General features: G+C 38.8%; 2 protein-coding genes across 2 annotated transcripts; both read left to right on the plus strand.

Annotated features, from left to right (window-relative positions):
- The first annotated feature begins 805 nt into the window (after positions 1–805).
- On the plus strand, positions 806–5,043 carry LOC133305083 (uncharacterized). Its single transcript, XM_061505214.1, has 4 exons — positions 806–963; positions 1,262–1,445; positions 1,595–1,695; positions 4,783–5,043. Exons 2-4 carry the CDS (start codon positions 1,284–1,286, stop codon positions 5,027–5,029), a joined length of 510 nt encoding a protein of 169 aa, XP_061361198.1. The 5' UTR covers positions 806–963; positions 1,262–1,283; the 3' UTR covers positions 5,030–5,043.
- A 51-nt stretch (positions 5,044–5,094) lies between these two features.
- LOC133305076 (receptor protein kinase-like protein ZAR1) lies at positions 5,095–8,398 on the plus strand. The gene is made up of 2 exons (XM_061505207.1): positions 5,095–6,016; positions 7,764–8,398. The coding sequence occupies exons 1-2, from the start codon at positions 5,095–5,097 to the stop codon at positions 8,396–8,398; spliced, it is 1,557 nt and encodes a 518-aa protein (XP_061361191.1).
- Positions 8,399–13,771: the final 5,373 nt, after the last annotated feature.

Below are 13,771 nucleotides of genomic sequence, written 5' to 3' on the forward strand. Positions count from 1 at the left end.
AAGTTGTTGTACTGACAAAAAAACTCCTTTTGTTGTTGTAATAAAACTCTTTTGTTTTGGACTCTGCCCCATTGATGTACTAAAAAAAAGTTGTCTATATAATTTTTGGATTTAATATTTTTATCTTTTTTGCATAATTTTTTTTATTGTCAGTCATATAAAAGTAAGTGAATTTTATTAATATTTTTTTTTTATAATAAAATTTATTTACTTTTATATGAGTGTGACGAGAAATTTTTTTTATAATAAAAACATAAATATTTTTCCCATAACATTTATAATAAAAGTATAATTATTTTTATGAAAATATTTATGATAAGAAAATGGGGAAGGATATTGTGACAACCAAGTTGTGTTACTACCAAGTGACTACCAATCAATCTCACCGTTAGATCGATTATGTTGATCCAACGGTTATATTTATTTCTATCTTTGTATGGTCATAATTTTTCAAATTTAATACTTTATATTTATTTTCACCTTTGTATGGTTATGATTTCTCATATTTAATGCAGTGGTTATGTTGATCCCAGCTTTTAGCATTAAATATGAGAAATCATAACCATACAAAGGTGAAAATAAATATAACCGTTGAATCAACATAATCGATCTAACAGTGAGATTGATTGGTAGTCACTTGGTAGAAACACAACTTGATTGTCACAATATCATTTCCCTAAGAAAATAAATATTTCATAATGAAAATATTATTTCTTTTGTAAAGAGAAGAGAAGTGCCGTACTGCCCGTTAATAAGAATTTATCGAATATGTGAAAAACCCCTTTGAAAAAATAACAAAAAATAAAAACAAAATCACTGAAAAAGAGTGCGATAGGGTTTAAGGTCCAGACTTTCATTCACTCTTCTCATTGAATTGAAGCGCCACGCCACACCGGCATCGGCTCGCTTTTACGGCTAGATACTGCGAAGAAAATTGAAGCATCCTTCGGGTGATTTTCTAAGGTTTGATTTCCTTCTTGGTTTCTTTCGTTTTATTTAAGGTTTTTAGTGGAATTCAATGTAGTTTACTACGATGCCTGTAGAATGTCTGTGAAAATGTGTCAGTCATCTGTAACATGTGAAAGCTTGCTAATTAAAATAAATGATGTAGGTGAGTGCAATATTTATGTGGAATTTGGGAAAAAGAAAGATACAAGGGCTTCTAGATATCATAGTTTTATTGGATAATCTTTATTATTTATTTTATGACATTAATGATTTTATTTGTTACTATGACGTTGAACATGTGAATCTGATTTAGGGATTTTGGGTTCGGAGTGAAGATGAAGCAAGTGGTAGGAATGGTGGTTTCCAATAAGATGCAGAAGTCAGTGGTGGTGGCAGTGGATAGATTATTCTTCCACAAATTGTGCAACCGATATGTCAAGCGCACCTCTAAATTCATGGCTCACGATGAGCACAATGTTTGTAACATTGGTGACAGAGTTAGTAACATGAACTTACCCATCTTATTGGTTGATTCATTTGTCAAATTCAATTCTTTTGTGTATCGTTCTTGTCACTTGATTGGTTCTAATCTTGGTTTTGCAAGAAAATTCAATAAGCAATTGCTTTTTTCCATTGTCGTTTTTAGGTTCGGTTGGATCCTTCTAGGCCTTTGAGCAAGCGTAAACATTGGATGGTTGCTGAAGTTCTCAAGAAAGCGCGAATATATGTTCCACCCTCCACGCCCGTGTCTCAGAATGTGAGCTCCAGCTCTGAAGCATCTGCTTCTTAAATTGGCTGAAGGTATTACGGAGTATCTTGGGTGCAAGGTCTACACAAGTTTTAGCTGTTGGTATGGAAATGAAACTGGAAATAAAGTTTAGTGGAATGAGTTGATAGTTTGCAACCATATTCAAGTCACACATTTAAAGACAGCTATGTCAAGAAATTGAACTTATGTTGCAGCTTGTGCACTGTAGTCTAATGCATTTATTGACAGTGTAGAATTCGAAACTGTATGTTTCTAGTAAATTCTAGTTGTAAGTTTTCATGCTTTTGCAACTTGAATTTGCCCATTTTGTTGTGTCGGTAAAATAGCGAATATAATGAAACTTGAACCTCTGCTGCTGTTATCATCTCAGAAGAAATTTGAACCCTCCTTTATTCTCCATTCTGAGATCGTTTATTTCTAAATTTTTATGGCAGGAGAAATTTCAATGTGGTGTGTTCTAGGTTGACAATATTTAGATGGGTTAAAATCAGTGTGCTGCAATTTCACTAGAAGTCTTATTAGATTTTGAGGTTGCCATGTTGTATGATCCTTATTGTCATCTGTGCAAATGGATTGCAATGTAGCATGATAAAAAGGGGGCAATTATTCTTATGATTATGTTACATATTTTTTTTTTGGCAGATTTCTCATTTCCTTAGTAATAACATCTTTAAATGCATTATCTGTATTATATTTACCTCCAGTTCTCATTAAAAGGGAAAAGCCTCAACTCTCTCTCTGGACTGAGAAATAATGCAGAAGAAAAGGCCCCTGTAAATAATAATTGAGGACTCTAGTAGGATGAGAGATTGATAACATGGCATTGAAGGTTTAAAGCTTGGAAACCATCATGGATAGAATTAATAATGGGGTGTAGGCAAGAGATCCTAAAGCAATGAAGGCACAATTTGGAAGATGCAAACTGAGGTGGGTAATAGAGTTTTGAATAATGATGAATACTAACCTTAGTGAACTGTTGATACAGATGCTGAATGCATGGCACGTTAACATCCTGAAGACAGTAATGTCTTACTCTTCAGGTAAGCTTGGTTATTTTCATAATATGGCAATAATAAGGAGACTTCCTCTACCCCTATCTTTCTCTCTGGATCTCTTCAATTTGAGTTTGATAAAAAAAATATTGCCATATACAAACTTAGAGGTGGTTTTCCTATTCCACTATAGAATGGCTCCTCAAGTGTTACAGCAAGCAGGGTTACTTTTTTTGTTTGTTTGTTTTGGGTGCAGTTGGAATTAATGTTTCAAAAATTGAACAGATGATCGAACCGTTGGGTCATTGTTCGATGGATTCATGTGGCTAAAGTTAATGGTTCTATTAGGGTCGTACTTGACAATTTAATAAGAAGTAATTGGATTTGAATCACACCTGTTTGATCGGCTGGTGTGGTAATTATTTTTAAAACATTGGTTAGAATTCATCTTCTTTTTATTTATTTAATGTAACAGTTGGATTCATTTGGCACCAATCAATTATATCCCTTGAGTACAAAGCAAAGAACTGTTAATTCATTTTGTCTCTTGGAGTTGTATGTAATTATTCGTCGGGAAGGATTTAAGGTGTCTTATTTTGAAACACGAGGGAAGATATCATGGGCATATCTAAAGTTCTTTTTATCTTTCGCTGATAGAAATCATTACTGAAATTATTTGCACCAGAAATACTGAAAACAAGTTGTGTTAATATGTAATAGTTCATGTGGCTTTGTTAGCTTCTAAGTTTGATTTGCTTGATGGAGACGTAATTGTAGTTTATTGTTCTGCTCAACGATTGCATAAAATTGCAGAAGAGAATGGGTCCATCTGCATTACATAATACGGAAAGAAACAATTGACCGTAATTGCTGTGAGAAGTAAGGTATAGAAGAAGTGTTGATGATGGTATTACCTTGCAATTATGAGTGAGAAAGTGGTGGTTGGTTGTAGAAAGGGATAGCACTAGTCACTCACTATTAGTCTTTAGTGCCGTAGTGCAAAATGTAGTGGCGATAAGGCCCATGGTAACCGAAAATATAATATAATGTCCTTGAATTTATACTAGTCTAGGGCGCTCAAATATTCAAATCTTATTTTCGTATGCTCTACCAAAATGTTTCTTTAAGTTTAGGCTTTGTAGCATCACTGAATTTGGTTGTTTCTAACTATTTTTTGTATGCTCTACCTTGTATTTTTCCCCCCAAATTCCAAAATGAAATTAAATAATTTACTTCAAGGTTCACATCATCATTCTCTGAAATTATAATGAGCCATTTTTTTTGTGAAGATATTGCATCTTTTAATTTCTCCAATCATTAGAATTGGTTTGGTGGAGAGAAATTTGTATAATTTGCATGTCATAAGTTAAAATTTAATTGCCACCATTGAATAAAATAAATAAATCTAATGATATAATTTGAGGCTTTAAGTGTGCAAACAAGTAAAGATGAAGCATTCTCTTTTGTTTTACTTTTTGTCTTACATTACACTTCACTCATTGTCTCTTTCACTCTTTGGGTTGGCAACTGGCAAGTATCTCAGTATTTTTGGCGGGAAATGGACCCCACCAAATTAAAAACAAACCAACCAAACCATGTCTCTCATAAATTCAACAACCTATTTTTACTTCCCCTCACTCACTCTCTGTTCCAACCGAAAACCCCCCATCACCATTTTTTCTATACCCCATTATCTCATAACACTACCACCACACTGCAACTGCACAGTAACAGAATCAGTTCCTCTTCATCTTCCCCAAAACGGTGTCGTTCCGTTAAAAAGAATTAAACAAAAAATCCTCAATGACACTTTGTCCCTTTCTTCTTTTTTTCTTTCAGTTTTTCTTCGGCTTCGCACTTTCTCTCTCCTCCGACGGCCTCGCCCTTCTCACTCTAAAATCCGCCGTCGACCAACCTGCCGGCGCTGCCGCATTCTCCGACTGGAACGACGGAGACCCCACCCCATGCGGCTGGTCGGGAATCTCCTGCGCCAACATCTCCGGTGTCACTGAGCCCCGCGTCGTCGGGATTGCACTCGCCGGAAAATCTCTCCGCGGCTACATTCCGTCGGAGCTCGGCACTCTCCGTTACCTCCGCCGCCTCAACCTCCACGACAACGACTTCTCCGGCGTCCTCCCCGTCCAGCTCTTCAACGCCACCGCACTCCACAGCATCTTCCTCCACCGCAACAACCTCTCCGGCCCCTTGCCCCCCTCCGTCTGCAACATCCCCCGCCTCCAAAACCTCGACCTCTCCGACAACTCCTTCTCCGGCCACATCCCCGACGACCTCAAGAACTGCAAGCAGCTCCAGAAACTGATCCTCGCCGGGAACAAATTCTCCGGCGAGGTTCCGACAGGCGTGTGGCCGGAATTAAAGAATCTCATGCAGCTCGACCTCTCCGATAACGAATTCGAAGGTTCAATCCCAGAGGACACCGGCGACCTCGTGTCACTCTCCGGCACGCTTAACCTCTCGTTCAATCACTTTTCCGGCAGAATTCCGAAGTCTCTGGGGAAATTACCGGCGATGGTGAGCTTCGACCTCCGGAACAACAACCTAACCGGCGAGATTCCCCAAACGGGGTCGTTTTCAAACCAGGGTCCAACAGCATTCCTCGGTAACCCGAACCTTTGCGGGTTTCCTCTTCGAAAACAATGCACCGGTTCAGACCGGGTTGGTCCCGGTTCATCCTCCCGCGAACCGGGTAAGTTACCCGGTTCGAAAGGTCTGAGTCCCGGTTTGATAATTTTAATCTCAGCGGGTGATGCAGCTGGGGTTGCTTTAGTTGGGCTTGTTATTGTGTATGTTTATTGGAAGAAGAAGGATGATTCAAATGCGTGTAGCTGCACTGGGAAGAGCAAGTTTGGTGGGAATGATGATGAGAAAGAAAATGTGTGTGCGTGTGCGAGTGCGTTCCCATGTATCAATGGGTTGAAGAATGAGGATGATGAGTATGAGGTAGAGGTAGATGGGGAAGGGAAAGGTGAAGGGGAATTGGTGAACATTGATAAAGGTTTGAGTTTTGAGCTTGATGAGCTTTTAAGGTCTTCTGCATATGTGTTGGGGAAGAGTGGGTTGGGGATTGTGTATAAGGTGGTGCTTGCAAATGGGGTGCCTGTGGCTGTTAGGAGATTAGGGGAGGGTGGAGAACATAGGTACAAGGAGTTTGCTGCAGAGGTGCATGCCATTGGGAAGGTTAAGCACCCTAACATTGTGAGGTTAAGAGCTTATTATTGGGCTCATGATGAGAAGCTTATCATCAGTGATTTCATCTCCAATGGCAATTTGGCCAATGCCCTTAGAGGTTAGTTCTTTCAAATTTCACTTTTTTTTTATTGCTTTCAGTTGTTGTGTTGTGTTGCATTGAATCAGAAGTGGAAAGACATGGCCACCTAATCAAACGGAATACGGGCCAAGGGTGTAAATGCTACTGCTGACTACTAATGGTATTGATATGCAATATTAATAAGCGTAAAAGAATAAGAATGAATTAATAATAGGTGGATGTTTTGAACTTGATACATGCCATGGACGAGTTGAAAATGACTAATCGTTCATACATGAATTAATAAATAGAAGCATCAAACACTTATATAGTAATTTTGGACTCAATTACACATGTGACATACAAATTAGTTTTTATTCCTTTGCCTAAATAGGAATATTTATTTAGTGACTTGGAGTATGCCTGAGCTCGTATTCTGTGACTTTTTAAATAAGACGAATTCTATGTCAGTTTTTTTTTTTTGTTTTTTTTTTTTTTGAAATGGCTTACATTTGTATATAGTATATACACACAATCTATTGTGATCCGTGAATTGACTTTGTCCAGTCCCATGGTACCTTCTGCATTTCGTCTGATGGCATATATGGGTAATTTTATGTTTTGCAGTTTGTATATAATTTTTAAAAAGGATTTGTAGCAACAAAGATAATCTCTTTTGAAAAACCTTACGCGAGGAGGAAAAAAAACCTTACTTTTCTTGTGGGTTTTACATTTCTATGTTCTAATTTTAGAATACAAATTTAGAAGCAAAATAAGTGCACAAAAATATCAATCCTTGAATATAAATGCTTATTTATTTCTCATGATATAAGAAGGCATTTTCACTATCCCAGGTAGAATATTTGTGCTTGTTCCAATGTTCTTCTTATAATTACCAAAAGAAAATGATACGGAGAACCTCGTCCCAAAAACTAGCTCGTAAGCTAGGAGAACTCAAAGGCTATATAAATTCCTCATCAGACCTTTATGTTTCCCATATAGGACTCAAGTCTCGTACTTTGAAATTAGATCGTAACAAAAAGTGAGAAGAAACTTATATCAATTATAGAGAAAAGATATTGTACAAATATATGAGGTTTCCTTGCATAGAAATAAAGAGGGAAATTTGATCTGGTGGTTCTGTGTTCTGTCACTGATGACGTTGGGAGACATGCCACTTGCTAGAACGAAAGAAAACGCTGGTGGTTCAGCATGTGCCTGGGAGATGAAGTGGCAAGACACACTCTCTTGTGGGGGACCACTTCTAGTCTTCTAGAGCTTCGATCACTAACAAGATAAAACTTGCACATAAAAGTTACAGTTTCACTCTTCCAAGCCATTTTTCTTCTCAAGTGCAATGTCGTTTGACTTTTTAATCTTTGTTTTCCTTCTTTGCAAACACTTTCGAGTACTTGGTGTCCTTTTATACCTAGCAATTTCAGTTTACACACCGTAACCGGATGTTTTAAAACTAGCTCCTTTAAATTATCTTGTGTTTGTAGGCCGAAAAGAAGGGGCATGTTAGTGCCACTTTTGTGCTTTTCATTCAGGTAACCTCTTCATTTAACCAGGGCCCTACCAGAATTGTTTTTGTACTCTTTCCTTGCTTCCACTGCACCTATGTCTCACTGTTATTATTAGAAGAAAATATTAAAGGCAGCATAAATCTGCAGTTGCACTAAAAAATAACTCATCATGTGCATCTGCATTCTGGACTAGATGTTATAATCCTACTAGTAAAAACTTTCAGCTAATGCTTTACTTAATCCTCTTTGACTATGAACAGGGAGAAGTGGCCAACCATTTCAGAACCTTTCATGGTCCACCAGATTGAGAATCGCCAAAGGAACAGCCAGGGGCTTGGGTTATCTTCATGAATGCAGTCCAAGAAAATTCGTCCATGGTGACATCAAACCCTCCAATATCCTACTTGACAACGACTTCCAGCCCTACATTTCTGATTTTGGTCTTAACAGGCTGATCAGCATCACCGGTAACAACCCCTCCACAGGTGGCTTAATGGGTGGAGCTCTTCCTTACATGAAGTCATCACAAAGAGAGAGAACCAACAATTACAAAGCCCCTGAGGCTTCTGTCCCTGGGTGCAGACCCACCCAGAAATGGGACGTGTATTCATTTGGTGTTGTTTTGCTTGAATTGCTAACTGGGAAGTCACCAGATTCATCTCCCACCACATCAACTTCTATGGAAGTCCCTGACTTAGTAAGGTGGGTAAGAAAAGGGTTTGAACAAGAAAGTCCATTATCTGAAATGGTCGATCCATCACTGCTTCAAGAAGTGCGTGTTAAGAAAGAGGTACTTGCTGTGTTTCATGTTGCACTAGCATGCACTGAAGGAGACCCTGAAATCCGGCCTAAAATGAAAACTGTCTCTGAAAATCTTGAAAGGATTGGAACATAATATTCCAATGTGTGCTATCTATGACAGGAATTACCCTGATACACACAACGAAAGATACACTTCAATCTCATGATGCATGCTTATGGTAGCACTCAGAAGATTTCATTCAGGGCATCGATATGTTGCTGCAAATCATTTATTTCCATCTTGGATTAACCCCTATAACTTTTGTTCGGAGACCAAGCCATTTTTGGAGAGCTGTAACTATCACGGTCTTACTTCATCCCTTTCTCATTTTATTCTTTTTGGAGAAACATCAGGAAAGTAGCTACATATTATTTAAAATTTGTTCTGTTCTCATTTCCTCCAAAATCCTTTTGCAATATCACAATGCCTTGCATTATTATTTGAGTTAACATATTAATTCAGTACCATTGTCATATTGTGCATGTATGATTGATCCTTTTAGCCGTTTCCGGTTTGGGAAAGGGAATTGTTTTGGTTGAGGATAGATGGAGATGAGGAGTAAAGAACCCTATTTATATATATTATAATACTTGGATGCCACATGAACAGAAATCTGTGTACATATAATATGCTTGACATTAGTTAGTCATAGAAAAGATATTGTGCCACAAGCCTAGTTCCATAATCAAGAGTCATGACTCGTAATATTATGAGCGAAAAGAATCACAATTGACAAAAAGAAAAATGCAATTTTTGAAATTTGGAATAAAATACAGAAAAAATACATTTTTTAAAATTAGAATATGACATAAAATCGAGAAACAGCACAAGGGTCAGATTACAACATGACATAATAAGAACCCCCCCCCCCCCCTTCCCTCTTTCTCTTTCACCTTTTTATAGTTTTTGGGTTTTTTTTTCTTCATAAAAGATTGAAATTATTATTATTTTGCCAAGAACTGCTGTGGTCTAATTAAGAATAACTTATCAAACAATGATTAATTGAAGAAATAAAAAATTAATATCTATATTCTTAGAAATTACTTTTTTTATAGAGAAAGTGTGCTTGTGAAAAATGTGTACTTTGGCGATTATGTGTATACTATATAGTAATCAAATATAATAGCAGTTCATATTTCTAACCATTTATATGTATATTTTTTAAATTTAAAGATATCAGTGTTATTTTAAAAACTAAAATTTAATATATAAACTCTATAGCTATTATATTCCAATTTTTAAATTATTTTTTTTTATTTTATATATTTCTATAAAAATTTAAAAAATTATATTTTCACTTTTTTTTTAAAAAAATGTCGAATGAACTTTTTTTTGGGGATAAATTATAGGTATCTTCTACAGGAGACAATCTTGATCGGGGTGGGTCCAGGATTAAGGATTTAAATCCCTCTCAAAAATGATATCGGAGGGGATCTTTTGATACTATTAGATGGATCTTTTGCTTCGGCCAATGTTATTAAATTCGGCCCCGGTCTTTGACCCGGTCAAGGTACTGGGTCACTGAGTCATTGGTTCAACCAGTGAGTTACTGGATCAATTGCATGACCCGGTAAATATATATAAATCTATAATTTATATTAAATTGTAGGATCCGTTTGATACACCTAATAAGAAGAATAGGATAAGATAGACTATTGTATCAAGTTCTTATCTATTATTTGATGAACAATTATCCTATTAGCTTCTTTTATGCTAGTCACCGTGTAATATCTAAATCCAAGGGTGCCTTGGGTTAAGAGGGGAATAAAACAGGATAAGGAAAAAATTAACCCTTTTTCTAAAGGGCCCTCCATGTTCATTAACACGACACCGGTTGGAGAAGAGCACCGCCTCCTTCCTTCCTCAACGGTGACGATGGCGACATCGTCTCTTTCCTCGACAGCGACCCCGCCTCCATCCTTCTCATCTCTCCAAACTATTCTCACGTTTTGCATTGGGTCTCTGAAAATTATGGGCACCGGTTGGAGAAGAGCTTTCTGCAATGGCGACCCACAATCAACAATCCATAACCAAAACAGAAGACAAATTCCCCCTCCAACATGTGTTAGTCTGGATTTCCTTTCCAACAACTCACATTTCCACACCGCCACTGCACAACCATCAATCAACAACCAGAAATGAAAGTCTCAGCCCCAAATTTCAAAGCAAAACCACACCCAACTCAAATCCAACCTCTCCTCCAACTTGTGTCGGCGCTTGATGATGAATGGCAAGGACAAGATTCTGAAAAGCCATTGCCAAATTGAATACAATACGCTGATAATTTTCACAAATTCCATACCAGAAAAGGAAGGTGGAAAGTTGCAGTTTTTCTTGGTGGTTTGTCTCAGAAGATGTATTCAGCGTTTGAACTCCCACATCGACCAAAACGTGAAAAAGCTAGCGCTTTATAACCCTTCGGACACAGACACGTGATAACTTATGTTCGGTAGTGTCTCCTTATAAGATGGACGGGTTTTAATAATGGTTCGGATCACTGGTTTTTCTAAAACCCGGCCGAGTTAACCGGTTCACAATGGTTTATTTGCACGACCGATCGGATGTGCTACTCGGCTTGGTTCCTTGACCGGTTTCCGGGTCAAACCGGCCGGTCCGGGCCGGTTTTAATAACACTGGCTTCGGCATTTGGTTGCGGGTTTAGGTAGCTTAGTCCAAGCACTGATTGTCTGAGCCTGACAATGAGTAGGCGTTTTTTTTATTATGATCAAAATAATAGATTAAGGGTGCACATGACAATATTTCCGGAATCAATTTTTTTTTTAATTTCTGCTCTCGGGAACAGAAATGGATAGAAAACTCGTGTGGTAAAATCGGTTTATTTTTTTGTTTTCGGGCACAAAATGAGAAACACTTATCTCTCTCAATTACTCTTCACCACTACCATCACCACCACCACTGCCATCATCGTCGTACCACCACCACCTCCACGTCACCACCGTCATCATCGTCGTACCACCACCACCTCCATGTTACCACCATAATCATTTCCACCACCACCACCACTGTCATCACCATTATCACTACCACCATCACCAACCACCACCACCATCATCGTAGTCACTGCCAACACCACCACGACGCCACCACTATTACCGCCATCGCCGCTGCCGCCACCATGTCATCACCATTACTATCGTCGCAGCCACTGCTCACCACCACCACCATTACCATCGCTGCCACCACCATGTCATCATCATCACCATTGTCGCAGCCACTGCCATCACCACTACCGCCATCGTCGCCGTCGCTATGCCACCGTTACCACCACTACACCATCGCCATCGCCATCGCCATCGCCATGTCATCACCATCACCACCACTACTGTCACCACCACCATCGCCACCATTATCATCACCATCGCTACGACCACTGCTATCACCACCGCCACCTCTACGTCACAACCACCATCACCACTACTATCACCATTATCACTACCACCATCACCAACCACCACCATCATCATCGTAGCCACTGCCACCACCACCATGCCGCCACCACTACACCATTGCCACCGCTGTCACCATGTCATCAACATCATCATCGTCGCAGCCACTACGATCGCCACCACCACCACCACAACCATCGTCGCTGCCACCACCATCATTACCACCACCACCGCCACCCCCATGTCATCATCATCACCATTGTCGCAGCCACTGCCGTCACCACCACCACTATAACCGTCGCCACCGCCACTATGCCACTGTTACCATCACTACACCATCGTCACCGCCACCACCATGTCATCACCATCACCACCACTACTGCCACCACCACTATGCCATCATTATCACCTCCATCGTTGCGGCCACTGCTATCACCACCACCACCACCTCTACGTCACTGCCACCATCACCGACACCACCATTATTACTATAACATCCCCGTCTCGAGCCGGTTCAATTTACATACATATGATACAAACAGAAACAATAGAAGACTTAACTTACGAAAATACGAGCTAACTTTTTTTTTTCTTTTTCGTTAATCTTAATTCACATGACATATCACATTGCATACTTCTTCTAATTTAATTCTTATTGGACGGAGACAAAAATCGGACAGAGTAACCTCTATAAATCGGACAACTGGGGATTTGCAAATCTCACTCTCAAGGTTCCTGATAAATAGTTTATACCATATATGATTTCAGAAATACCAGATATCTATATAGGACTATATACCCATTCATGGGTGCATGCATAACTGGCTCCGTGCCACTATGTCTACCAGTATACATATTTCAGCACATCCACATATCTAAATACACAAATGTACATGCATCAAATATGAACACATGTACAAAACATATACAAAACATATACTGTATAATGGATCAAACATCATGATCCCAAAATGAATAGAACACTATGCAACAATACATATTCTCCAAAAATAACATCTATAATAAATAGTAGCCTCCGACCACCCAGAACTTCATATCCTCATACTAGTACCTCTAGCCACGGGTAGTGTCCTTGTCCCGTGAAGGCTCTTCAATTAATTGTGTTCCTGAAATCATATCCCCAAACGGGGTTAGAGACGAATCTCTAGTAAGCTCTAGGTTTATGGAAAACTCTCCATACCCTGGGCTCACTTCCTGCATGACAGTCAGATACATAATATATAAAACATCATATAAGTAAATATCATAGCTGAACAAACATATACACATATCTTATCAAAGATGCACGCAGTCATTCCAAGGGATGACCCCAAGCAAAAATCAACGCACGTAACAAATATGATTTACAAAAATCATCACAATACTCATATCAGAACAAAGCATGTTATCTCAGAGATGTACGCAATCATTCCCAAGGGATGACCACAAGCGGAAATCAATGCACGTAACAAATATCCTTTACAAAAAATATTATAATAATCACATCAGAATAAAGCATATCATATCAGAGATGTACGTAGTCATTCCCAAGGGATGACCCCAAGCAGAAATGAATGTACATGTTCCCAAGGGAGGACCCCAAGCAGAACCAAAGCATATCAGATACATACACAATCAGTCCCGAGGGATGACCCCAAGCAGACATCAGTGCACATAGGATCAATGGCCAAAGATCATCACATAACAGAGGTGTACGCAATCAATCCCAAGAGAGGCCCCAAGCGGAAACCAGTGCACATGTTCCCAAGGAAGGACCCCAAGCGGAACTCAACATATAATAGATATATACACAGTTAGTCCCAAGGGAAGACCCCAAACGGACATCAGTGCATAAACAAATCAATAGCCAGATATCATTACAGGAATAACATCAAAACATATCAAAGTAAACACATTAAATCATATCAAAGAAAACACATCAAAACATATCATATCACATCATCATATAGCTCTATATGAATGCATCTATATCATATATCTCATACATATTATACAACCTGACCACAGTCCGTACACTATGGCGGAACACAAAGTAGGA

The sequence above is a fragment of the Gastrolobium bilobum genome, unplaced genomic scaffold (assembly GCF_033153095.1).
Source record: "Gastrolobium bilobum isolate Gb01-03AN ecotype WA unplaced genomic scaffold, APGP_CSIRO_Gbil_v1 utg34677, whole genome shotgun sequence".
Classification (NCBI taxonomy): domain Eukaryota; kingdom Viridiplantae; phylum Streptophyta; class Magnoliopsida; order Fabales; family Fabaceae; genus Gastrolobium; species Gastrolobium bilobum.